Genomic DNA, 25,841 nt, shown 5'->3' on the forward strand with positions numbered 1-25,841 from the left:
ATATTACGGCAACATTAAGATATCCCACATTTATCTCGAGGCCGCTGTGAGGCTCCTATATTAGTGAACTTTTCCACACAAAAGGAAAACTTACTTTGAGGACACTTGAGGAGGTGTTTAGTGGAAAAGTCTGATTATATCTTCTTTCCAGCAGCTTCCCTCTGGTTATGGTACGTACCCCAGTGCCACCCACCAGGCAGCTGGGCATCACTGTGCCACAAGCTCACTGCCCCGCTCTGCCCCAGGCACGCTGGGTTGGCCCCGATCCCACACCAGCAATGCTGCCTCCTCATCTTCATCAACATCTTCCTCTTCACAGCAAGTACAGCAGCGGATTTCTGTTCCTCCTAATTCAACCCAAGGTAATCCGAGGCCTTTTTCAGATAAGTAAATACTAAACTTTACAAATAACTGTGGAATCACATATTTTTGTCTGTGCTGTTAGGTTCTGCCACCTCTTCTCAGCCTTCTCCACTGTCTCCACAAATGGACCGTACAGATCCCCCTCCAGCAGTGGCTGTACGCCCATACGTCCCAGACCATCCCTCCAGGCCACAGTCCCCACGTAAGGGCCCTGCCACAATGAACAGCAGCTCCATTTACAGCATGTACCTCCAGCAACCTCAGGCCAAAAACTATGGATCTCTCAGCAACAGGACTGCTGTCAAAGCAGGTAATAAATACAATTCTAAATGAACTTCTATATATTTAGTAAATGTTTTAACAGTGTTTGCAAAGGAAGATAAATAACTACCTCCAATTCGCTTTCTTTCCACAGTTTATGGTAAGCCCATCCTCCCCACCTCTTCCTCCTCTCCATCTCCTGTTCCTTTCATCCACGGAGGAGGAGGAGGAGTGAAAGCAGCAGGAGAGGATGTTACAGATAAAGATGGAGGAAAGGGAGGAGGAGAAGGCAGTGATGGGCAAATCGTTCCTCCACCAAGTGTAGACAACATTCCTCGTCCCCTTAGTCCCACTAAGCTCACCCCAGTGGGTAGGTACTAGAGTTTGAATCAAACTGGACTCCACTAATAAATCGGATTCTGCTTCATGCTGTATGAGATATTAAATTTAAACTACAATTTTGTTAATACATATTTTCTGACATATTGTTCTATCTCTTTTTGTTCAAACGGCTGAAAATATGTTTAGAAGAATTCATAATGAAAGTCATACAGCTAAATTGTGGACACATCCTTGGTTATTAAGGAAAAATCTCCTTACTCTATAGTAAAATAATTTTCCTCAAGAGCAATTCTTCAGAAAATTAAGTATTGGTGTGGACTTGGAAGCAGCAAAAGTAAATAAATGAGACTTTTCACACTGCTAAATATTTTGATTTCTCATCTCTGCAGCTCATTCTCAGCTACGATACCAGAGTGATGCCGACCTGGATGTTTTGCGCCGACGCCTCAGCAATGCTCCACGACCCCTCAAGAAGCGGAGCTCCATCACTGAACCTGAGGGCCCACAAGGGCCAAACATCCAAAAACTGCTGTATCAGAGGTTAGTGATACTATATGTTTTACCACGCCTGAAAAATAAACTGTAAACTGAAACGGTAATCAGATCAAGGCTAAGAAAAGGTTCATTTTGTGTTGAATTGCAGGTTCAATACATTGGCAGGAGGGATGGAGGGTGGCTCAGGTAAAAAGCCGTAGATACTCTACAATGTTCATGTTGCATTTACTTAAAATGATGATGCACAAATTTAAGTTCCCCTCTGTTCCAGGCAACACTTTCTACCAGCCTGACTGCCTTTTGGGAGACATGGACAACATCCACTCAGCCAATGGGAATGTAGAACCAGGGGACAAACATGTCATGGTGGCAGTCATGGAGGCTGAAAGTCAAAACCTGAACTCAGATTCTCGCCGCTCGTCTCATCCCTCAGTTACCATAGAAACACCCAAAGAGACAACAGCAGTAGCAGAAAGTAGCAGTAATGGGTCTTCATCAAGCCAGCCCAGTCCGCCCCCTGCACCTGAGAAGCCAGAAGATCAGAATAATAACAACCACCGAGGATCGAGTCCTGGCAAAAACTCAGTGGGCCACGCCTCCCCTTCTCCATCACCTCCTGCCCCAGCTTCACTGCCTAAGGTACACATAAAACATATTAAAATCAGTACTTATGGGAAAACATCAGTATATAAAATTCTTTGTTTTTTTTCTTTTATCTTTTAAATTCTCCATTTGCAGGTGAAGCGAACCAACCTAAAGAAACCGTCATCAGAACGGACAGGCCACGGTCTGAGAGTCAAGTTTAACCCTCTGGCGCTGCTGCTTGATGCTTCTTTAGAGGGAGAATTTGATCTGGTGCAGAGGATCATTTATGAGGTAAAATATAACATTACGTTGCAATTAGAGTTTCTACATGTTCATTTTTATTTTACATATTTGTCAAGCTTTTTTTGTGTGTTTGCAGAGGTCGTCACAATTCAAAACTAAAGAATTTGTATAATGCGGATATAGTAGGGCTTTCTAGATATGCTGTCCATCATCCATAGTTAAAAACTATTCCTCAAAGTCAAAATATGACTTTATTTATTTCTATATAAAGACTGCCCTGGAACAACTAAAACTAAAACAGGCACACCTGTCCTTTCCTAAGTCTGTTTTCTCATAGCATTTCAAAAAACTTGTATTAAACATGAAAGTGAAGTGGTCCTTGAAGTGGACCAACCATGTAATGAGATTAAAGCAAAACTGGTCATTTTGATTTGAGATTCTGATGCTCCATTGTGTTATGTTACATCTTTAAACTTTGCAAGAATACAAGGAGAAATTGAGAAAAGCTTTGCTTCACAAGCAGATTCATATTAAAAGTAAAGACATCTCTTAAGCAAAGTTAAAGATGGACAATGGAACTTTGGCAGATGTTCCCAGTAACACGCCCCCTATCATCGTCATCCATCTTGCATCCTACCTATATTGTGTGCTCTGTCCAGCCAATAAAAGACAGTTTCATCTTGACTCGTATCTCTTATATTATCTCTTGATCTGTACCTTTCTCTCTTCCTCCAACAACATCTGCTTGTATTTCTTTGCTGAATTAGCCATGGTGCATGTTAAAAACGGCTAGTTTGTTGATATTCGCTTGCAGCAGTGGCTCCAGAAATGTGCATAATGACCGTCATTATGCTGTCAAATGAGTAACAAAATGTGTCCTTAAAACATTCCCATATAATATAAAAGAAAACCTCAATAAAACAGTGTGCAAATAACTAAATTATAGAATTGCAGCAGGCTTTGCACTATTTTGATCAATTTTGATTTGTATAAAAGATTATACACTGCAAAACCTAGACCCAAGAGGGCAGCTAAAGTCTCAGGAAGTGAATGAGATCAGGGTAGACATCATGATATCGCATTTAAAAAAATGTGGGCCAAGTACAGAGCCTTGCTGGACTCCATTATTAACTGCTTGGAAAGTGTAATTGTCATAAAATTGCATGTCTCCTGCTTAAATCTTTTCATTTCTCTGCTTCGGAAATGCTCTAATCTCTGTTGTGGAAGGTATTTAGCTGAAGTCTAAACCCTCCCTACAATTAGCCTTTTGAAGAGGAAACCTTTCACTGAGCTTGACTAACCTTGGGGCTGATCTTCTGCAGCTGAGTCGAGAGGAGAAGTGGTCTCAGTTGTAAGGTGTGCAGAGTTACTATAGAAGAAACAGTCTGTATTACAGTGTGTTATAGCAGCTCTGAGATCAAAGCCTCATCTCTTTAGTTGCAAATCTCCATCACTCCCTCGTATTTCTCTCTAAACCAAAGTACGGACTTTTCAAGCTGCACTCTGATACTTTAAAAGGAACAATCAGATCCTTCCCGTACAGCTCAATTTGATATCAGCCCCCAAGTAAATGAATCACAAACTTCTAATCTGTTAAAAAATGCTTTGTTGTCCTCTGTGGTGTTTCATTGTTAGGTTTACATATAATCTGTCAACATACCAATGTTTTGCCTTTCAGGTGGAAAACCCCAGCATGCCCAATGATGAAGGGATAACGCCTCTTCACAATGCTGTCTGTGCCGGTCATCACCATATTGTGAAGTTCCTGCTGGACTTTGGAGTTAATGTAAATGCAGCCGACAGTGACGGATGGTTAGTGCCTCCATTTAGTCAACAAATCATATATTAATCCAGACTTATAATGGAGCAATGGTTGCTGAAAGGCAGGAGGAATTTTGAGTAATGAGCAGAGTCCAGGCAGCAGTGCTCAAGCTTGTAACGCCGGCAGCAGTGACAGAGATAACTGACTTTATAAATTAATTTCTGACTTGACTGGCTCTGCAACATTAAAGGAGGAGATTACCATACATAATGAGAGTCTGTATTCAAATGATGTAATTACTGATGCGTCTGACTGAACTCATGTTTACTCAGTGTCAGCCTGTTTCACAATGCAGCATCTCTTTAGAGATAAAAATGCATCCATTCACATTTTTGTTCTTTGTTGTTGGATGTTCCTTGCAGGACTCCTCTTCACTGTGCAGCTTCGTGTAACAGCGTCCACCTCTGTAAGATGCTGGTGGAGTCTGGGGCTGCCATTTTTGCCACAACAATTAGTGATGTTGAAACTGCGGCAGACAAATGTGAGGAAATGGAGGAGGGCTACACTCAGTGTTCTCAGTTCCTGTATGGTAGGTTTTATACGGACACTCGTGACAAGTCAGCCCAGCCAAACGCAAAAGAGAAATAATTCTCTGCCAAAATAGTACGTTTATCTGTATATCAGGTATTGTTTTGACTCTGGCAGGTGTACAGGAGAAGTTGGGTGTGATGAACAAAGGTTTAGCCTACGCTCTATGGGACTACACTGCCCAGCAGCCTGATGAGCTCTCCTTCAAGGAGGGCGATGCCCTGACCGTGCTGCGTCGCCGTGACGACAATGAGACAGAGTGGTGGTGGGCACGGCAAAACGACCGTGAAGGATACATACCTAGAAACCTGCTAGGGGTGAGAAAACACAACAAAGTCACATCATTGTAAATGAAATGACTGAAAGCTTCAAAGCCGGCTATATTATTAAAACACTAAGTCTCTTCAAACTACCATCAGATCAGGGGCTAACGTGATAATTATAATTATTATTTACATGGTTATTAGTAATATAATATGAAAAACAAGTTCTTTACATTGTATTTTGTATTTGCATAAACTGAAGCAAGGTGATCACTGATAGAAATTGGGCTATAAGCTGACAGAAATGCTAATTAAGAGTGGTTGTACATCCACTATCACCACTATTTACACTCAGGACAGCCATGTTAAATTCTAAAATTGGGGCTAAAAAGGTTCCTTCAACTTTCTTAGTCCAAAATTGACTTTATGTGGGCTTTATGGTTCATTTTTCCAACTGGGAACTCAGGATTCTACCTTCTGATTTCCCATGAAACCAGTTTCTCTATTTTATTAATGTTTTAATGTCTTAGATCTATTGTGTATTTTATGAGTGTTGCATTTTTATCTACACAACTCACAAAAAGTTGGGCATAATCGGCTTTCAGGTTAAATTTACAGAAAATATAAAAGGGTTATGCTACACTGATTTTTTTTTTTTCATCACGAATGCAGGACAATTCAATTCAGCTTTGTTTACATAGCGTCATCTTAAAGCATTTTACAGACATAATCAATTCAAGCCAGTTTATTATGATCCAATTTAAATAAATCTACAGCAGCTGATATTTAAAAGAGAAACGCACCTCAGATTCACCACCATGTAGATTCTTAAAGTTGCTTCCATGATGTTCAGACGCCTTGAAAACAATGTTAATAGATGTGGTGACCCTCCCTGTCTTGCTCTTTTTCCAGCTGTATCCAAGGATCAAACCCAGACAGCGCTCTCTGGCATAAAGCCTGGATCAGGAGGGCCAGTCGCAGAGGGTGTATGTACACAGAAACAAGAAGAAGAAGAGGAGGAGAGGGAAAAGAAGGAGCAGGAGGAGCATGCGACAGAGACAGAATGAAGGGTGGAGGTAGTCATGTGGCAAAAAGAGTAGAAAAAGGAGAAAGAAGGAGCTGCTGTATTCTGTTTGTCTGGATGCATCCGAGCCACTTTATGGTAGAAACCGAATATATTTCCACCTGCCTGGACTTTGTTTTCAGTGATCACAACTTGACAACTTCAGCAGCATGAGACATGCTGAAAAAAAATCAAAGTGTTACTAAATTAACTTTTGGATGTAGCTTCAAGTTCCACCCAGCTTTAGATCATCAAAACACCAGCTTGGACATTTAATAGCTTTTGACATTCTCCAAAGATTTTTAACCATAATAATGTCACTTTATTTTTGTATGGTTTTAATTTTAAAAAATATTTAGAAAAAAAAAAAAAAAAAAAAGCCCAAATTTACAGGTAAGATCAGATGAAAGTATGTGTGAGAAGTGAGATGTGTAAGTGAAGATGGAGAGAGGAAAGTAGGGAGTGTCTGGATGCGTCAGATCTGTTGATGGAGCAGCTGGCGTGTTTACAGAGTTTGGGAGGAGAAATGTTAGAAGTGCAGCCGCAAGCGGTGACACATGGTAGCTGAGGGCTGCATCAGCCCACGCAAGGCTGGATGTTGTATCAGAGGAATATTTTGGTTCTTCTTTCATGAGCTGATACAAAACACATCTGTGAACCATTACAGATGTCTCCAGCTCTCAGTATTCCATGTTTATGTCGATTCAACCAGAGTTTTTGCTGCCAAGTCAACGTCACTTCTGCTGCAGGTAACACAGGAGGAAGAAGCAGAAAAGGAAGGAAGAAAGTATGTGGAGAAGATGGATTTAGAAGTGAGAGGTAGACACAGTTTAGACTAGAGACTGGTCCTCATCTCGGTGCAACACTGCTTAGACACTTAAATTAATAAGAAGATACAACAACCAAAAAGTCAGTGTTAAAGTTTTAATCTGCTGTAAAATAAGTCAAATGATAAATTCTGGCTGCTCAGTGTTTAAAATATTTTTTAGAAGCAAACTCAGTCACATTTTAGCCCCCTATTGACAAACCTAAAATAGAGAATATGTCAGTGTTATTATGGGGATAGTCAGACCAGACTGAATGAAAGAATCTGAAGAGTAAAAAAAACTTTTCAGTGTCAGTTTCTCACTCTTTTATTCCTCTAATTTTGTTGTTTTATTTAAAACAAAGAGTTGTTTTTTAATTATTATTATTGCTGTTATTATTTGTAGAATATGTTTCTTGTTTCTTTCTGTGCTGTCGCCACTCACTGCTGCCACCTAGTGTTCAGGAAAGGTTTGATGCAAGAAAAATATTTCCTTGAACCCATGCTGTGTAAAAATGAGAAGCAATAAGCATAGAGGTGTTTGATGTGAGAGAGGGACATTGTTCTGAGGAGTACATACCATTACTTTGTGTATATGCAACCTGTAAGTATACAGCTAATGTAAAAAATAATAAAAGTATAATCCTTACACAGAATGAAAGCTGCTTCTGTGACTCAAGTTTCTGACCAAAATACATACATATATATATATATATATATATATATATATATATATATATATGTCTGATATATAACACATATTTGCAAGTATCTAAAGTTTTGTACAAAATGGTTTACAGAGTTTAAAATTCATGTATTACACTTTAGTGACAATATTAAGTTGATTTTTTTCTCCATACAGGCAGAACAGACTGAACTGTGACAGGATAGTGCTAGATTGTTGTTAGTAGTTACTACTTGGTGTTCCAATTAAGACTGACATGTAAATTCTGTGAGGAGCTTATGAGATATTGTGGACGGATTTGTCTGAGGTCAAACCCCATAAACAAACAGATCAGAAACCCACAAACTTAAACCGAATCTTTGTGGTTTCTGCATCTGTAATGTGCAAATTTGCTTGTTTTTCTTTCCTTTTCCTTTAAAATTTTGACCAGTTGGTTGGACAAAGTTAGTGTACCTATGGTGATATTGTACTTTGAGCTCATTCATTTTCTACTGCTTAGTACATTACGGGTCGCGGATAAGCTGGAGGCAATCCCAGAATTAAACAGGGGAGAGGCAGGGTACACCCTGGACATGTCACCAGTCCACTGCAAGGCGAGCACATAGGGACAAACAACCACTGACACACACACTCACTCCTAGGGAGAATTTAGAGCCACCAATTAACCTAACATGCATGTCTTTGGACGGTGGGAGGAAGCCGGAGAACCCGGAGAGAACCCACGCATACACCGGGAGAACGTGGAAACTCCACACAGAAAGGCCACCGTCTCCGAGGTTCAAGCGTCGGCTGGCCAGCAATCTTCTTTCTGTGAGGCTGCGGTGCTAACCACCACAAACCACTGCTCTGAGCTCTGCGGCTTATTTGGGTCATTTTACAAGCTATTTTTCAAATATAATTGTATATTGCCTTATTTGTAAATTTGTAAGAGATTTATAAAGCATTTTAAATAATTCATACATATTAAGACTTTATAATCAATAAAAAAAAATATCACATAAGCAAGTGAACACCTTTCAGGACCCATTACAGTTTGCTTGTAGTGGACTCGGGGCTGAAAGCACCATAATCTACCTGCTTCAGAGGGCACATTCTCACCAAACAGGCAGCACTTTGAGGATCATGTTGTTTGTCAAGTGCTTTTAACACAATTCATCCTGCACAGTTATGTGAGAAGCTCCTGAAATTTCAGGTGGATATCTCCACAACCACCTGGATTTATGACTACCTAACAAACAGACCAGGTTGTGAGTCTGAGATGGTGGTCGGCAGCACTGGAGCACCACAAGGAATTTTTATCTCACAATTTCTCTTCGCACTGCATGTCAGACGGCCGATATAACCCTGATGATTCTGCAGCTGAGGAGTGTATCAGTGATGGACAAGAAGTTGAGAAGAGAGAGTTGATCAGTCAGTTTGTGCAATGGTGCGAAACAATCACCTCATCTTGAACCCGAACCCCCTGGAACATTAATATTGACAGTAAATTTGTAATTAAAAAAAAAAACAAACAAACAAACAAACAAACAAAAAAAAAAACAAACAAAAAAAAACTTAGTCTACATTAATCCCCAGAGGGGATTAATCAATTATTTTTCATTCATTTTCACGTCATTGTCTTCATAGCACTATTTTTGCTTCCATTTGCAGATTTGAATACCAAACTTTTTAAATTACTTTAATTTCCAGTTACATCCGGTTATTTTTGAATGGGCAGTATTAGCTCAACAGTAAGTCTTTAAGCAAGTGTGTGCAACACACATTCATAAATAGTGTGAAGCCTTGGCTGTAAACTGTGGACTTTAGAAGAAAATTAAAGTCCGTGGCTCATTCAAGCGTCAGGGCAGACGGAAACAGCTTAACAGGTAAGTTTTGTTATTTCAAGTTAACAGTATAATCGCTGCAAATAGTCTTAATTTACACAGTATGTGCACTTGTTTCACTAGCTAAAACCAGCGTTTAGAATATTACAAACACAATAAAGTCAAATTAGCACCCGTAAAAGAATATTAAAAAAACAAATAAATAGTTCTGTAAACAACCAAACACATATTTCAAAATAGAAGCACAGAAAATAAAGCGGTTGAAACAATTTATGTTAACCCATTAGTTTTTTGTTTAGAACATCATAATTAACTTTATTTGTAAAATCATTAGTTAGGTTGCAAAATTAGAAAGACTGATAATGTAACAACATCCACATGAAAGCACAGAGTTACGCTGATTCTGAAGTAATAACCGGAAGTAGTTTATTTCTGATGTTATTTGCCACATGCTACATCTGTAGCATAATCACTGTTAATTTAGCGGATACTGCGATCGTTAGTGCATAATGTAAACTACGTTATTGTTGTATAGTTAAAAGTATTCAGTACGACATTTTCACCAGACGTAAGTTGACATTTAGTACCTTAAATAAACTTAATAACCTTGTCTTGTACATTTAAGATATGGTTTAATGTACTCCATTTTACGTAACTGGTTTGGTCACGTTGTGGTAAGGGGTCTGCTGTGTCACAAATTAGTCTTTTTGTTGTTGCTATAAAAAATAAATAAAAAAAAAGAGGCAAGCATAGCATTTTAGCTGAAAGGTTTTTATCCCACGTTAATGCCAGCTATTTCTACAGTTAATAAAATGAGTTTCTACTGAAATTCAACAGTGAGTAAACTGTAATGAATTCCTCAACTTTTCTCAATTTAAATTATTGGACTTCATTTGTTCTTCTGTTTTTGATTTACGACGTTTCCAGATGTACTTGAATGCAGCACTGTGCGGTCATGGCACACAGTTATTAGCAAACGCCGCAGTACTCATTTACTTTAGTTAATAAATTGCAGAGATAAACTGCTTCTCTGATAAAAACTCGTGCTGTCCACTTTTTTCCACACACTTAGATCGTTTACACCATGGCAGAGCATTTCCACCTCAACACACCTCTTCTAGAATGTCTAAGCATGTCCAAGCTGGTTGGGACCACTGTCTATTTGAAGATGGAGAATTCACAGCCGTCCGGGTCCTTCAAGATACGCGGGATTGGGCATCTCTGCCAGCAGGTGGGAGCCCTGAACTGTCTCCTAATGTTTGTAAAAGTCTCTCCAAATGCATAATTTCAGACGATTACTGTTTGATGTGTTGTTGCAGCTTGCCAGACAGTCCAAAGGAGTTGTCTGCGCTTCAGGTGACTTTTGCTCACAGCATGTTCTAATTGCTTTCTTTCTGTATTGCTTTAATTTTTCATTCATGGTGTTAAACAGGTGGTAATGCAGGTAAGGCTGCGGCCTATGCAGCCAGAAAAATGGGAGTGCCAGCCACTATTGTAGTTCCTTCCTCTAGTCCACAGCTGGTGGTTCAGGGACTCCAAGATCAGGGTGCAAAGGTCAAGATTACCGGGAAGGTGAGTGGGTGACATCTTTAGATCTTTTCATGGTTTTCTGTTTTAAAAAAGGAACGCAAGAGGCTTGAAGAAGTTTATGAAGTCTAACCCTTTTATTCTCAGGTATGGGATGATGCCAATGCAGAAGCGCTCAGACTGGCAGAAAGTGAAGGCCTCATCTTTGTACCTCCTTTTGATCATCCCTTGCTTTGGTAGAAAAATTTCCAATTAAAGAAGTCAATTCCTTACTATCTATTCCCGATGGATTAAATATGAAGTTGGTATTTTGTGATGATTGAATATTCATGTGTCTGTGTTTACACACTCACAGGCAAGGCCATGCCAGTATGGTAGCAGAGGTTGCAGCTGCTCTGGGTCCTGGTGTGAAGCCTGGAGCTGTGCTTCTGTCTGTGGGTGGAGGAGGCCTCCTTTGTGGGGTCATCCAGGGCCTGAAAGATGTAGGCTGGATGGATGTACCTATAATCGCCATGGAGACTGTGGGGGCAAACTGTTTAAACGCTGCGATTAAGGCTGGGAAAGTGGTCACTTTGGACGACATCACCAGGTTAGATGTTGTTAAAGGAATTTTCTGTGGTAACATTTTTAAACGCCTCATTTCTTCATCTGTCTGACTTACCCCAGCGAGGCAAAATGTCTCGGAGCGAAGACAGTTTGCAAACAAGCCTTTGAATACAGCCAGTCCAGCGACTTGACAATCATCTCTGAGCTGGTGACCGACCAACAGGCTCTGCATGCTGTCCAGACTTTCCTGGGTCAGTGTCTGTTTCCTTTAAACATCACACTCACAACCACTGCAGCCTTTAGTTCACGTTTTCTTTGTTCTCTATGGTCATGTGCAGTGCAGCATGCAAGAAACACAAGAACATAAGCCTACTGAAAGCCAGACTGTTTTTAAATAAAAACTTATTTGCTGCAGTATGACCTCTATGGTAACCATATCCAATATTTTTTATTCTGCACATGCATTGCTACAGAATATGCAGGTTGCTGTCATATATTTTCAAGTCAGCTTTGATTTAACTGCTCTGTCTCTTTTTCAGTTTGTTTATGTTCTCAGCACAGCTCTGTGGTGACATGACTGACCCTTTGTGTCGTTTTTTTGTTACTGTACAGATGTAAAATTTGAATTAAGTAAATGTAGAATAATTGTTAAATGGGTATAAATGGGTAACAAAGTTTAATAATTGTTAAACTTTTTTTTGTTTAGGTGATTGTAAGTAAAAATACTATTCAAATCTCCACAATACAGTATGATATCGCCATCTAGTGTTATTATGCTCTCCTTGTGTAAGGTGTCAATGGTCGTCTTTTGGACAACTGTCAGGTCAGCAGTCTTCCCCATGATTGTGTAGCCAACAGAACTAGACTGAGAGACCGTTTAAAGGCCTTTGCAGGTGTTTTGAGTTAATTATCTGATTAGAGTGTGGCACCAGGTGTCTTCAATATTGAACCTTTCGACAATATTCTAATTTTCTGAGATCCTTAATTTGGGTTTTTCATGGGTTGTCAGTTATAATAATCAAAATGAAAAGAAATAAACATTTGAAATATGTCAGTCTGTGAGGAATGAATGTCTACATTATACAAGTTTCACTTTCTGAATGGAATTACTTAAATAAATCAACTTTTTCACCCTATTCTAATTTTATGATGAGCACCTGTATATATCATTCAGAGATTTTACTGTAACCACATTGATACTTTAGCACATTTAGCTGATGATTTCTCTGTTTAGAATGATTTTTGGCAAGCAAAATTTAATCTGTAGTGAAATATTTTTGCATGCTACTACAGCTCTAAGTGAAAGATCTGAATGTTTTATCCACTACTGGCCATTTTAATTCTTTAAGGCCTGAGTCAAGAAACAATGGACACAAAATTCCATTTTTTAAAATCATAAGTCTTTATTTAGCCCTTTAACAAAATGTCTAAAAAATAGTTTGCATACGTATGTTTGGTTTATTACCATGTTTTAATTTAGAATTTTTGTAGTTCAAAAGTTATCCAGGGTGCCGAAGACACGTATCAGATCATATATAACAGGGTTTTTTACGAACAAAGGTTTTACCGTATGGTGATGCAATAGGTGTCAGAAGCTGTAGGGCTGCAACTAATGACTATTGTGATAGTCGATTAGTCACCGACTATTAAAACGGCTAGTCGACCAATCGGAATTTGTATCTCATGATTATTATAAATGGCTCTTATTTCAATTTCAGCTTTGACATCTTGCATGAGGTTATGTAAGTCCGACGTGCCTCCTCTTTAAATGTTCAAACATTGCAGACGTACTTCCATGGTACGCAACGTCCGCATTACAATTCTCACAGGTATTTAATTTATTTTATAAGTTTAACGTAAAGTTATCCCAGACTTTTGACGTCCTCTGCCACCGTCTTGCTCCCTAGTCCGCCGCCATATTTTTCCCATGGCGGTATTTATTGCGCATGTGCAACTCTCAGCAGAGATAAAAAAAAAAGAAGACGATGTCTCACTCTGTATTTTTTTTCCCCTCTTTGCTCATGTGCATTGTGCAACTCTCAGCAGAGATAGGATTAGAAGATGATGTCTCACTCTGTTTTTTTTTTTTTGTTTTTTTTGCTGACAAAAGTTGTTGACTATTTTTATTGTTGACTATTGTCAACAACGTCGACTAATCGTTGCAGCCCTATATCGAATATGATGCATGAGGCATTAAAATGTTAATAGGTTTAATTTTTTTTCTTGATGAAATACTATATGTATGTCCCTGTGTTTCTCCATGACATCTGAAGTCATAGTTAACAGCCTCAAACATCGCTTAGGACAGCAAATTTTGCTTTGACCCAACTGTGTCCCATGAGTCCACAGCTTTGTATCGTGAAGAAAAACAAAGGTCAAGTTTATTTATTTAGCACATTTATAACATCATCAGTTAACCAAAGGACTGTACAACAAGCAACAAACCACAATAAAGAATAGAAAACAAATAAAATAGTAAAAACAGAATAAAAAATTACAAGTTAAAGTAAATGTCAAGCTCAACTGTGTTCGTAAGCCAGCGCAAAGAAGTGGATTTTAAGCAGAAAGTGTCTGAGCAGCTTTAAGGTGAAGAGATAGACTGTTCTTTAATGAAAAACAAACAAAAGAAACACTGTTAACCACAGCGCTAGTCTTCTGACCAAGCTTAAAAGATTTATCAATAATTATATTTAACACCTTATCAAAGTATGTGAAATGAGTACAATATTTACTTTATTTTTGGTGGAATAATGTTTTTTTACATTTTATGGCTGCTTAAATTGGAGATTATCTTAACTACTTTGTGTACAGCTGGAAAATTTAGTCAGCAGTCTTTATTTAAATTGAGTGGGTCTCATCTTTTCAAGATCTCTGATAATCACAGTTTAGATTTCCACTGGACAGAAGGAGGAATCAGAAAGTAATTTAGTAAGTACAAGGATGTTATTATATGTACTCAAGCTGTTGAATAAATCTACATGTGTGCTGGTTACCTGGTAGATGAGGAGCGTGTGTTGGTGGAGATGGCGTGTGGAGCATCATTAGCAGCCGTCTACAGTGGACTTATACGCAGATTACAGGAAGAAGGTAACTTCTATGGAGTCATCATCACTTGTGCAGATATTCTCCAGCTTTTACATTTGAGCTGCTTAGGTCTAAGTTCCTTCTCTGTTTACTTTGCTACTGTTTGAGACATGACACCATTTCAGCTGTAAATTACAGCACGAGTAACATTTTTTAACACATCTGGACATTTTAGTATATCCAAACCTTTGACTGGTAATGTGTTTGCTGACATTTTGGTAGTAGACCCTCATCTTTGATCCAACTCTTCGTTGTAGGCCGCCTGCCGACTCTCTTGGGCCCCCTGCTGGTGATTGTGTGCGGTGGCAGCAGCATCAACATGGAGCAACTGACCAGCCTGAAACACAAACTCCAGTCCTAACTCCCCCAGTCCTAGTGTGTGTGTGCAGATATGTAACTGATGCACATCCACTGAGAAAAAAGTAAGAGAATGAAGGAATGAATCCCTTGGATTCAATTGTATTGTCTGATATAAAAAATCATATTCTGATTAATGTGACATTTTAACTATTAGTTGTCTTATAATGTGTGTAATTTAAATTTTTAAAGATACGTAATGAAATATTTGAAAAAATTCAAATAAATTTCTGCAAGTGTAGAGACATTTAAGGTGTTTGTTCAGACATCAGTTACTAGTTTCCCCACATGATGGTGCCACTGTTCTCTTTTCTAAAATACCCTCATTGACCATAGTCAAATATCCATCCATCCATTTTCTATACCCACTTGATGCTGCTATCAGGTGAGAGACAGGGAACACCCTGGACGGGTCGCTTGTCACAGAGTTAGCACAGTTGAGTCATGTTAACAACCACTCACACTCCAGACTCACTCCTTGGGTTGGTTTAGAATTGTAAACCAAGCTAACTTGCATGTGTTAAGACTGGGTGGAAGCTGTAGTACCCAGACTGGAGAGGATTTATTTTTCCCTTAACTTTAAAGTTGTCTTGTGTTGCCTGCAGGATATTTCTACCATGGAAACAGTTTCTCTAGCTGAACATTTTTGCATATCAAGTTCTTCTGAGCTCAGTTGCATAAAGTTAACTCTGTAATTTTTAACACTAGAATAATTGTGTGGACGCTGCATTGCCTGCTCAAAAATACTTTAAATTGAAGCACTGATTAAAAGTCAGGCACTGAAAAGGAAGCAGTAATATCTGGAGGCTTGTGATGATAAAAATATGCCAGCTTTGTGATGATGATGGTAATAAAAGATCGATCCTCTGTGTCTTTACAAGAAGTATTGTGTTGTATGTATCTACTTGACTTTAGTTTTCTACAAAAGGAAGAAGGAAGAGGGGGAAAAAAGAAAATTAATGTCTAGATAAAAACTACAAGACCATTTTCAAACATCCTGGTGTTCCTTTTAACACAGCTGCTGATATCATCAGGACGTTTAGGATCAGTGGAGCTCTGACAGACAGAAGTGGCTGCAATTAGAAAGCCAATAAAGAACAGTTTGAACCCTGGAAAAAGCTAAGAGACTTAAAACAGACAGGATATGGAAGTAAATAAAAAAAACAGCTTATATCTTATTTCTAAAAGAGATTAAATAAAATACATGCTAAACTAGGATGAGATGACTTTGTTGTCAGTGTATACTGCATACAGTGAAATTCAGGTGCACTGCCTGAAACCAATTCTCAAAATAAAAAATAGATAATACACTTGTATGGGAAGCCTCTTTCTGGGAAAGTGTCATTTAGATGATTAAATCAGACTCTTCAGGAATCCAGATAAACTCAGGCGCTCAAACAGAAGATAATTAGCATTTTCTCCAGGTTTTCACCATCCCTGAATCTCTGCTCTGCTGTACGGACACATTGCTTATCTGAAATTAGGAGAAATTAGAGCGCTGTCTCAGTCTCAAATCATTAATCTCAGCCGCTTTTAAAGTTACACACATACTGTACTTTTCTTTTTCTTAATTTTTTAAAAATATCCCCTGTGGTTATTCTGTGTTTCTTCTACTAGTGCATCCGGATCAAACTACTATAGGACAAGGATCAGCAAATCCAGTCCATGAAGTCTGCTGTCCTTCAGGTTTTTGATGTTTCCCTGCTCCAACAGACCTGATTCAAATGAAAATGATCTCCAAGAGCTTATTGTCGAGTTCTGCTAAAGATAGTCAATGATCCATTAATCTGAATAAGGTGTGTTGAAGCAGGAAACATCTAAGACCTGCAGGACAGCAGACCTCATGGACTAGATTTGCTGATTCCTGATATGAAGCACACAAAGAGCACATTGGCCAGTTTCAGCATAAACACATGCAGGAGTAATTTGACCTTCAAGCTGGATTTGGTATGACTAACATGCCTCCATTAGGCTTGGGTTTAACATTTTTTATGAACAGTGTTGAATGTGGTCTGCATTAAATGTGGATCAAATAATAGAAATATTCAATAATATAGGTGCTATTCAGGGAAAGCTTGCATTTCCAAATTTGGGCTAAAATTTCCCTATCAAATGTATTCAAACAGAGATACTGAGATGGATAGGTCGCAGATACAGTACAATGAAAATCATGAATATATTTGATATTTCTGCATTTTTTAGTGTTGCTTGTGTCATTTCCACCTCAGTGGAAGTAATTCTGTAAACTAGCTGATGTAGGTAGGTATTTTGCAGTCATAAAAGGTGTGAAAACGCTTGAATAACACAACAGTAGCAGCCTGATTTACACTGTCATTGTGTCACACTGCAAGGTCATACATGATGTGGACATGACTGTGTTGTAAATGCTTTCTGTGACGCCACAACCTCACAGACCATTCAGAGGAAAATAATCATTATCAAGTGGCCTCTGATTTGCTCACCTGTATGAATGGGTGTTTACACCGGCTGCAATATCTGCTCTGCTCCTACACAGATGAGCAATTATGAAATCACTGATCCAAGTCATCAGTCTACCTGCAGCTGTGCTGCCTCATCTGGTGGATGTGATCCAGTCAGCTAGCAGATGGAGGAGCTAATGGACATGCCAGCCCATTTCTATGACAACAAGAAGGAGCTGCTTTGATGAGCCCAGCAGCGTGCCGCTGCTATAAATAGGACACAGTAAACAAGGATGGATGAAGGGAGATAGGGAGGGAAACATGTCTGTGTTGATGCGGTTCTGCGTTCACATGTCTGCATATGAAGATGCATCAAGGGTGCATTGATTTAGTTTGAGTATTTTTAACATCAGCACGCTCCTTGTCTTACACTCACGTAGGTTACAGTAAGTTTTTTGCAAAACACTAACATGATATTTAGCTAATTTCATATTTTAAACATATCTAACCACAGTTAGTTTCTGTTATTTTTTGTTAATGTTTTTCTCCACTCAAAGTTTCATTACAGTTCATGATACAGTTCTGTAATAATTTAGTTTTTCTTTTAATAATGGGTTCTTAAAATGATCCACATACTAACCTCTCAGTTCATCTGTGTGTTTTTGATTTTTCTCTTGCTTAAAAATAACACATTTTTGTGCTTTTGCTGAATTTCCTTGAAAACATGTCTTTCAATGTCTCTTCACCAGTTTGCAAAAAGCTCATTCAGGATCATCTTATTTTAGATTTTAAGGAAATATCAAATATTTAGATTTTTACAAGTAAATAAACTTACAACACAATGAAATCTGGAATTGCAGGAAAAATATCCACATACTTACATGGATTGTGTGGTTACTCAGGAGGGCCACAAAAAAATTTAGTTTCTTGGGTATAATTTAGGATCATGACAATCAACCCACAAAATATAGTAATGGTTAATTTACATGGGCTTAAAAAAAGATGGAAACAGAAAGCACTTCCAGATGTGCCACTCTTTGAAATGAAAAATAAGTGACAGTCAATAACCTATGTGTCCTAAAAAGGCTCAACCTGTGTGTGACATGTTTTCCTCACTAGTCTCAAGTCAGTTCATGGTTCTTATGTTCCAAAATTCATGTATAAACTTTAAACAAAAGTAAGGAAATTTGTGATGGATTATTGCTTTGTGGTAACAATGCTTCTTAGCAATCAATCTTACACTGTTGGAAAGTTTATTTCCCTTTTTAAATGGAGCCACAGTTATAAGGAAAATGCATTTGTGGGATGAGCAGCAGAGTTGAGTGTGCAGGTTGCACCCATGAAAGTCAGGAAAGGATTAAAGCAATCGGGCCTGACTCAGCAAAAACTGATTTTCAACAGGTTCCCGCTCTGCCCATTGAAAACAACTATCACACAATCTTACGAGGAGTGAGAAAGCAGGAGGAGGCTGTGGCGCCATACCAGTGGCCACAGCTGTAACTGTCCACCAAATGGCGGTTGTGAGTGGTTTTAAACAGTCCTGGTGATGTTATAGTCCTGATGTTTTGCGGAATGTTGTTTAAGAAAGATCTTTGTAACAGTTCCCAAAGAGGTGGGAGAAGTCTATTTGTTACTGATGTGGTTAAACAATCAAGTCCGGCGTTACGTTTTGGCACTAAGACAGCTAATGCTGCAGATGGGCAGGTGGAAATATAATTTAGTCCCATGACTCAGTAGAAAGTTCTGAAAGGTTGGTGCATTTGACAGAGACAGAGCAGGACAGAGGTGAGTCCAGCCAGGTAGCCTGTGGTGGATCTTATATGCTTCTTGCCGCTGACTCAAGGATTTCATTGGTTGTGAGTGTCCAAGCAGGTAAACAATATAACACAGGAGAGGGAATTACAGAGACAGCTGTGATCTGATTTTACTATTGACAAATAATTTTTGGTTCAGTTTTTGGATAAAGTTTTGTACATGCTCACTGTGTGTGAGATGAGAATGTAGCATGACCCCTAGATACTTGTATTTACAGAGGAGAGCTTTTGATTTGCAATGGAAAGAAGATTTGATAGAGCTAAGGGGAAATGCACACATTCTGTTTTTTAATTCTGTTTTTTTTTATTTTTTTTATGTGGATTGTTATTTTTTAAGAAAACATTAACTCAACTGCAAAATCAATTTTATTCTTATGGACTTTTTTCTGGTTTTTATTCTTTTAATTTTGTTGCTATTTCCCATATGTCTACTAAAAAGAGCTGAAATTCACTCATTGATTGGCTACAAGTGCATGCTGATGGAAATAAGACCAATGGTATAAAGATATAAAGCAAACATTGTTCAGTGTGATAGTCCAACAATTCCTGTTTTGTTTTTATCTTTTTTTTTTTTTTTTTGGCAAATAGTTGTTTTCCAAGTTAACTTTGAAATATTTATTAATTATTTATAAGGATGGTTGTCAGTGTGGTCCTTTTAAGTTTTCAGCATGTCAGTCAACACATTATTATGGTCCATCGTGGAGCTGCATCATGCTGAATCTAATACAGGATGCAACCAAAGCAAATAATGATCTCTGCCCTGCCTGAGCTTTCTGAAGCTTTGTTCAGCCATCACTTCCTCCTACTAAAACACTGTAGTGTTAGATAACACTGTTTAAATTGCACGTCTGGCACAGAATGAAGATATAACATGTTCATGTTTTTTTCAGGGCTGCCGCTGTTGGTATCCATGACAACCTAACAAACTGAATCTTAAAATAGAACTTACTTCTTAACATCATTGTGATCAATAATACAACAGCTACATATTTTAGAGCTGGGAAGAGCACGCTGAAATACTAAACATGCAACGCAAGAAATTTTCTGACTGACTCACATTAGCAGGATAAACTTAATTAAAGTTTATTTAATGAAAACTGATGTAGGTTTAATGAAGCTCATCAGGAAATGAGGTGAGTGCAAAAAGGGACTTAGATCAGATTAGAATAAATAGTTTTAATTATTGTGTTTGTATTGTATCGTTCATGCAAAAGGCAAGCACAGACAAAGTTAAAAAAAGGTCTCCTTTTTCCTCCCAAGCAGGACTAGATGAGGACTGGATGTCTGATATAAAGCTAGTGTACTGGTGCAGCAGCTGTGGAAAAAACACAGCAGACATTCTCATAATCTATGATCCCTGCTGCATGTGTATTAATATTTAATCTTGTTTTCTGTATTTAATATTTGACCTTTAAGATTCATTTTGCAAAGAAGCCATGTTTTATACATGAGTAGAAGATTTTAAATGTTTAAGAATTGCTGCTTCTGTTCTAGCAACATTGCATGCTGTATTTAGGCCACCGTAAGTGGTGATAATGATGGTGCTGACTCTTTGACGGATGTCTGTGGGCTGTATGTAGGAAGAGGTTCTTATTCTTTGGTTCTGATGAGACACAAACACTTATGGCTGATTTTTCGAGCAGCAGTCTGTTCTCAGGAATCAGAGCCCTGCTCCTTCTTTCCAGTCATCAACATTCAGGGTGTGATTAACAGCTGGTGTGCTTGATGCAGGCAGTATTACTGAGTCATGTTAAGTTAGCAGAAGGATTGCACACTGAGTTTAAGCAAAGAAAGTTGAGTTTGATTTAAAATGAAAAACCACAGTGGATCAACATTTTAATAGGTTAAATAATTAAAATATGTAACCTAATCAAAATAATACTATGGCTGAATCACAGTAATTGAAGTAGCAGCATTTAATCAACGCTGCCTGAATATGCTGCACAAGCATTTTTATAAAGCAGACAGGGTTATTCCATTTTTTGAGGAGTTGGATAAAGAACATGATTAGACCAGGTCTGGTTCAAATATTACAACATTTAGACACTTAACATTGTATATTTATCAATAATAAGTGGATCAATAATAGTATATGAGGACAATAATGCAGATCACATGACACATGAGTAACACTTTATAAGGTCTGCATTGCTAGAACATTTTTCTTTCAGAACTGCCTTAATCATTCACGGTATAGATTTAACAAGGAAACATGCCTCAGAGATTTAGTTCCATCTGACATGACAGCATCATACAGCTGCTGCAGATGTGTCGGCTGTACATCTATGAAGAGAATTTCCCGTTCCATCACATCCCACAGGTGGCTGGATTGAGATCTGGTGACTGTGGAGGACAGTATCCTTTCAACTCATTGTCATGCTCAAGAAACCAGCTGAAGATGATTTGAGCTTTGTGACATGGTGCATTATCCTGCTGGAAGTAGCCATCAGAAGATGCTTCACTATAGTTATAAAGGGATGGACATGTCAGGTGGGCTGTGGTGTGTAAACCATGCTCAGTTGGTACGAAGGGGCCCAAAGTGTGCCAAGAAAATATGTCCCACACCATTCAGAACCACTCATACAAGGCACAACAGGTCCGTGCTTTTATGTTATTTACACCAAATTCTGACCCATACCATGTGAATGTTGCAACTGAAGTGGAGACTCAGCAGACCAGGAAACATTTTCCAACCTTCTATTCTCCAGTTTTGGTTCAGAAATGGTGTTTAGCCTTGGTTAGAATCAATGATTATTTGATATTGATATTGATTACAGTTGCCTTTCTATCATCTCCAACCAGTCTCCCTATTCTCCCCTTACCTCTGACATCAATTAGACATTTTGGTCCAAACAACTGCTGTTCACCTAATATTTCAGATATATAATCCTAAAGATGGTTGTGTGTGAAAATCCCAGTAGATCAGCAGTTTCTGAAAAGTCAATAATTTTAATAGATGCCCAATTAGACACAGTTAAACTAATTGTTACTGAATTATAATTAAATTAACTTTATTTATCTATTTATATAATGCCAATTAATAAAAGTTTTTAGAACTAAGAAAATCGATTGATCATACTGAATCTTCACCTTATCCAAGCCACCTGTTGTGAGCATGCGCAGGACGGCGAAGGACATATTTACATATTCTTAATAGTAACCGCTTCATTTCAAACTGCTAAATTAATTTAGAGATGCCTTAATTCACCCCATGATTAAAATAAACTTGAATTGAATACATACATTTTATTTATATTATTTTATGTAGCCTAGCTCCTGGTTGTAAATTAATTATCTGGATCTTCGCGCACACGTCAGTTTCTCCCCGGTATCTCGTGGACTGTACCACGCCGCGAATCCCCCCCGTTCCTCGCCCTCACAGTGGGCCGCTCCCCCTTCTTTACCGCCCGCTTTGGTTGAAGCCAAAACAGAACATCATGGCGATTGATGGTAAGTAGGCCAATAACGTCTCTCCTCTCCTTGTAATTAACTTCAGCTGAAAATAATACATGGCAGCGGTGAACTGCGCGAGCTTTGAAGTGCTCTTGCTTTCAGGAAGACGGCGCTCGGTTCGGCTGGAGTCGATGAAAGTAGTTTTCGTGTCTGAAAAGCGGTGATTTTCCATTGCAGTGTGGAAGAGAGGAGCGTTTGTCTCCGTGGTGCTGAAAGGAGAGCTCTGCGTGTCTGAAACGGTTTCTGCTCATTTGACACAAGCCATCTCGAGCTGCACGCGGCACTTAAAAACTTGGATTAAGCAAACAAAACTCAGTCATGTTTGACTCCTGACAGCTGAAGGAAGCGCTGGTTCAGCCTCAGAACATGTCAAACACTATGTTTAGCTCACATATAATACATAGTGAATGTGTGTATGGTGGTGTGATTTGGAGCTCATGTCTGTTCACGTACAGGATGTGCTTTCTATTCTCACTTGTGATTATGTAACTGCAGGTTGTAAAACAGTTTTGGTGCTTAAAAAATTATTTTTGTGCCATCTTTTCCAAAAATGAATCAGTGTCGGACCTTAATTGTTCTTTTTTTCTATATTGTGGGGTCACTTAAAAGGGTTATAATGTTGATTTGTCATTGAGAGCTTGCATAGCTGAACAGTATTATGAAGAAATTTCCCCACCAGTAGCTTTATTTGTGTCTTTGAACCTAAATATGTTACTTTGTGAAGTCTTGAGGTGAAAAGAAAAATAAGAGGATGTGAAGAAAAACAGGGCAGCAGAGTTCACCTCCAGAAAGCAGCACAGTGATGCTGGACTTTTAAGTAAACTAGGCAAATGGACCATCCGCTCAGCACTGGTCCTGTGGGCTTTGCTAATCACAACCATCAAATTCCAGGGTGTGTTGTGCCGCACGAGCTTAAAAATTGTGTTACAGATGATTTGGAAAAGGTGTTTAGGAATCATTAGAGCTTGAGCTTGAGCAGTCACACAAGCTAGACTGTATCTTGTTTACAGGTTTGATGTTTTAGAGTGATTTTATGCTTTGTTGAGGCACTTTACACTCAATCTATGATTCATTCAGCCCTAATCAACACAGTTGCCCTGGGGCAGACTGACAGAAACAGCCTCTCCAACCCCCACTAAACATTCATACACATTCATACACCAGTGTTGCTGACATTGGAGGTAACTCGAAGTGAAGCGTCTCCTGACTATGGACACTTGGACAACTTGCCTTAACGCCTGAGCCACTGCTGCACCCAACATGTGACAAAGAAAGGCAAACGACAGAAAAATGCTGCTTCATGTGCTAAGGGCAGTTTGGCTCCCCTGATAAGCAATTTTTTAGGTTTGATTTTGCATTATTTTCTTCTGTGGCCACATATGGAGGTGCTTGGCTCTAATTATTGGATTTATGAAACCATCTATACTGATCTTTTATGGTGTGTTATTGAATAGGTCAGCAGCAAGTTTGTTACTTATTAAAAACTGAAATAAAAACAGTTTTACAGCCTGTGGTCACTACTATCTTAGGTAGGAAGTGTATTACTGAACTTGTATTCACACTCTAGGCAAAAGTGTCTCAAAACCAACTTTTTTGCCCATAACTCATTTAATTTCTAACAGCACAAATCCATTTTTTCCCCACATCCGACCAAAGCCGCTTTCATGAGTAGGACTAAATCAGTTGCATATCTGATCTTTCATGGACGAAACAATATATCATAATTTTGTCAACTAATTGCAGACTGATACACATGCTAGCATACATAGCATCCATATCAACCCCAGTAAACAAAACATGCTGCGTGTGACTTCATATCTTCCTCTGCACATGCAGGTCACTTCAGAGTCGTAGACTGTTCACACTGGAGTCTGACGTCAGTTGCATTAAACTGTATGTGAACAACCGCAGGAAAAAAGTGACCTGCAGTGTAAACGTAGCCTAAGACTCAGGTGATCCATTCTGTTCCAATGAGACGGACTCACTACAGGAGCTGTTGTTTCAGCACCATGGACAGCAGATTTGTTGTCTGCTGTGGGCTGAAAGGCCATCACTTACTTGCTTTTGTTGTTGTTAAAATAACTTTCTGACCCTTATCTAGTTTAAATTGTAAAGGTTAAGATGAACTGTTAAGAAATTTAAGGTCTAGTGACAATAACAACAAAACAACAGAGAAATACAGTGCTGAACAAAGACGGAAGCAAACCAGACAGCTGCTTTATTTCACGCTGTGATTTCTCTTAAGTTAATTATTTTTCAGCTATTTTATTCATGTAATTTGTTATTCTTGAAGACCTGCGTATGACAAGGAAAAAAATGTTAGACAACACGTGTATCTGCTCTGTTGCTTTTTGTTGCCCCCATTGCACTATTGAATTTTTTACATGATTTTTATTTGTTTATCCTTACATGAGATATTTGTGATTATACCAGCTCCAAACAGTAATAGAATATTTAGGCTGTAACTCTATTTTAGTGGGCTGTTGTGCACTAATATGTAGGCATGTTCTTATGACTGGGGAAGTTGTGGTGCACACCCCAAAATAAGACTCCAGAAACTGCTGTGAGCACACAGTAACATTTTCATAACACAAATCAACATTTTATAAATATATTTATTTAGGTTTTTATCATAAATACCTAAATCTATATCAGGACGCTTCATACAAGACAGCTATTTTTTGCAACAGAATCTCGCTGCAATCAAACCTCCAACCTGGTTTATCAGACAGGCCCACTTTGTCCACTAACCTCAGCCTCCACGCTGCATTAGTCAGCAGAATGCAGTATCCTGAAAGGCCATGATCACAACAGCACCTGGCAGCAGTACCTTTCACCAGAGCTTGTTAACTCCATTGAGATTTATGCAGCAGCTGTGGGGCTGACTGACACCTGCGACATCCAGAGGCCAGCCTCCAGTGGGAGGCTCTGTTTGTGTCTGTGTTTTTCAGGTTCGGTTAGGGGAAATCATGAGGCATCACAAAACATAAGGGATGAGTTTTATCTCCCTGAGATTACTTAGATTACAGCTTGCCATCATTATACAGTGTGCATTTGTGGAAGTCTTCCTCAGTAAAACTAAATCAAAATAACTTTAAACATTCGAGTTTGCTGAATATTTAGTGAATTAAATATTAGACGTTATTCAAAATATGAAAGTTAATATTTGTAAATGTCCTTTCATTTACTGAAATCAAAGCCCAAAAAGGGAATAATCAGTGAAATATGAAAAGGAAAAGCACAGTGGATGAATCTAAGCAAGTAGACTTACAACAAAAAAACAGTTATAAAAGGAAAATAGCATTCAAATGAGCACTCCTTTTACAAACCTTATCTTTCCCATCACTGCAGGGCTGATACTA

At 38.6% G+C, this 25,841-nt stretch overlaps 3 protein-coding genes across 13 annotated transcripts in view; all 3 read left to right on the forward strand.

The window, feature by feature from the left end:
* Nucleotides 1-7,419, forward strand: part of LOC121631349 (apoptosis-stimulating of p53 protein 1-like) — a 55,206-nt gene extending 47,787 nt beyond the window's left edge. For 4 of the 6 annotated variants that reach the window (XM_041972203.1, XM_041972201.1, XM_041972204.1 and 1 more), the window contains 11 exons: nucleotides 152-362; nucleotides 446-673; nucleotides 779-994; nucleotides 1,356-1,506; nucleotides 1,610-1,647; nucleotides 1,733-2,100; nucleotides 2,200-2,337; nucleotides 3,968-4,101; nucleotides 4,474-4,640; nucleotides 4,757-4,956; nucleotides 5,815-7,419. In XM_041972203.1, the coding sequence (XP_041828137.1) occupies nucleotides 152-362; nucleotides 446-673; nucleotides 779-994; nucleotides 1,356-1,506; nucleotides 1,610-1,647; nucleotides 1,733-2,100; nucleotides 2,200-2,337; nucleotides 3,968-4,101; nucleotides 4,474-4,640; nucleotides 4,757-4,956; nucleotides 5,815-5,856 (1,893 nt within the window). In that variant the 3' untranslated portion in view covers nucleotides 5,857-7,419. The remainder of the gene's footprint in view (nucleotides 1-151; nucleotides 363-445; nucleotides 674-778; nucleotides 995-1,355; nucleotides 1,507-1,609; nucleotides 1,648-1,732; nucleotides 2,101-2,199; nucleotides 2,338-3,967; nucleotides 4,102-4,473; nucleotides 4,641-4,756; nucleotides 4,957-5,814) is intronic. The other 2 variants (XM_041972202.1, XM_041972205.1) reach the window with 1 other exon arrangement.
* Nucleotides 7,420-9,239: 1,820 nt separating this feature from the next.
* Nucleotides 9,240-14,977, forward strand: sdsl (serine dehydratase-like). Of its 4 annotated transcripts, none has more exons than XM_041972592.1 (9): nucleotides 9,242-9,320; nucleotides 10,351-10,509; nucleotides 10,598-10,634; nucleotides 10,711-10,850; nucleotides 10,953-11,041; nucleotides 11,161-11,394; nucleotides 11,472-11,602; nucleotides 14,352-14,438; nucleotides 14,693-14,977. In XM_041972592.1, the coding sequence occupies exons 2-9, from the start codon at nucleotides 10,363-10,365 to the stop codon at nucleotides 14,794-14,796; spliced, it is 969 nt and encodes a 322-aa protein (XP_041828526.1). In that variant the 5' UTR covers nucleotides 9,242-9,320; nucleotides 10,351-10,362; the 3' UTR covers nucleotides 14,797-14,977. The 4 variants fall into 4 exon arrangements, with proteins under 4 accessions (XP_041828529.1, XP_041828526.1, XP_041828525.1 ...); XM_041972591.1 differs by lacking the exon at nucleotides 9,242-9,320 and adding an exon at nucleotides 9,726-9,846; XM_041972595.1 differs by lacking the exon at nucleotides 10,598-10,634 and having other exon boundaries at nucleotides 9,240-9,320.
* Nucleotides 14,978-22,425: 7,448 nt separating this feature from the next.
* syt14a (synaptotagmin XIVa) overlaps nucleotides 22,426-25,841 on the forward strand; it is a 40,289-nt gene continuing 36,873 nt past the window's right edge. For all 3 annotated transcript variants that reach the window (XM_041972165.1, XM_041972166.1, XM_041972167.1), the window contains exon 1: nucleotides 22,426-22,476. In XM_041972165.1, the coding sequence (XP_041828099.1) occupies nucleotides 22,464-22,476 (13 nt within the window). In that variant the 5' untranslated portion in view covers nucleotides 22,426-22,463. The remainder of the gene's footprint in view (nucleotides 22,477-25,841) is intronic.

The sequence above is a fragment of the Melanotaenia boesemani genome, chromosome 20, assembly GCF_017639745.1.
Source record: "Melanotaenia boesemani isolate fMelBoe1 chromosome 20, fMelBoe1.pri, whole genome shotgun sequence".
NCBI lineage: Eukaryota > Metazoa > Chordata > Actinopteri > Atheriniformes > Melanotaeniidae > Melanotaenia > Melanotaenia boesemani.

Coding starts and splice junctions, on each gene's coding strand:
- sdsl (XM_041972592.1), top strand. CDS start 10,363: ATGGCAGAGCATTTCCACCTCAACACACCTCTTCTAGAATGTCTAAGC. Junction 10,635..10,710: donor AGGAGTTGTCTGCGCTTCAG/GTGACTTTTGCT, acceptor GGTGTTAAACAG/GTGGTAATGCAGGTAAGGCT. Junction 11,395..11,471: donor ACTTTGGACGACATCACCAG/GTTAGATGTTGT, acceptor GACTTACCCCAG/CGAGGCAAAATGTCTCGGAG.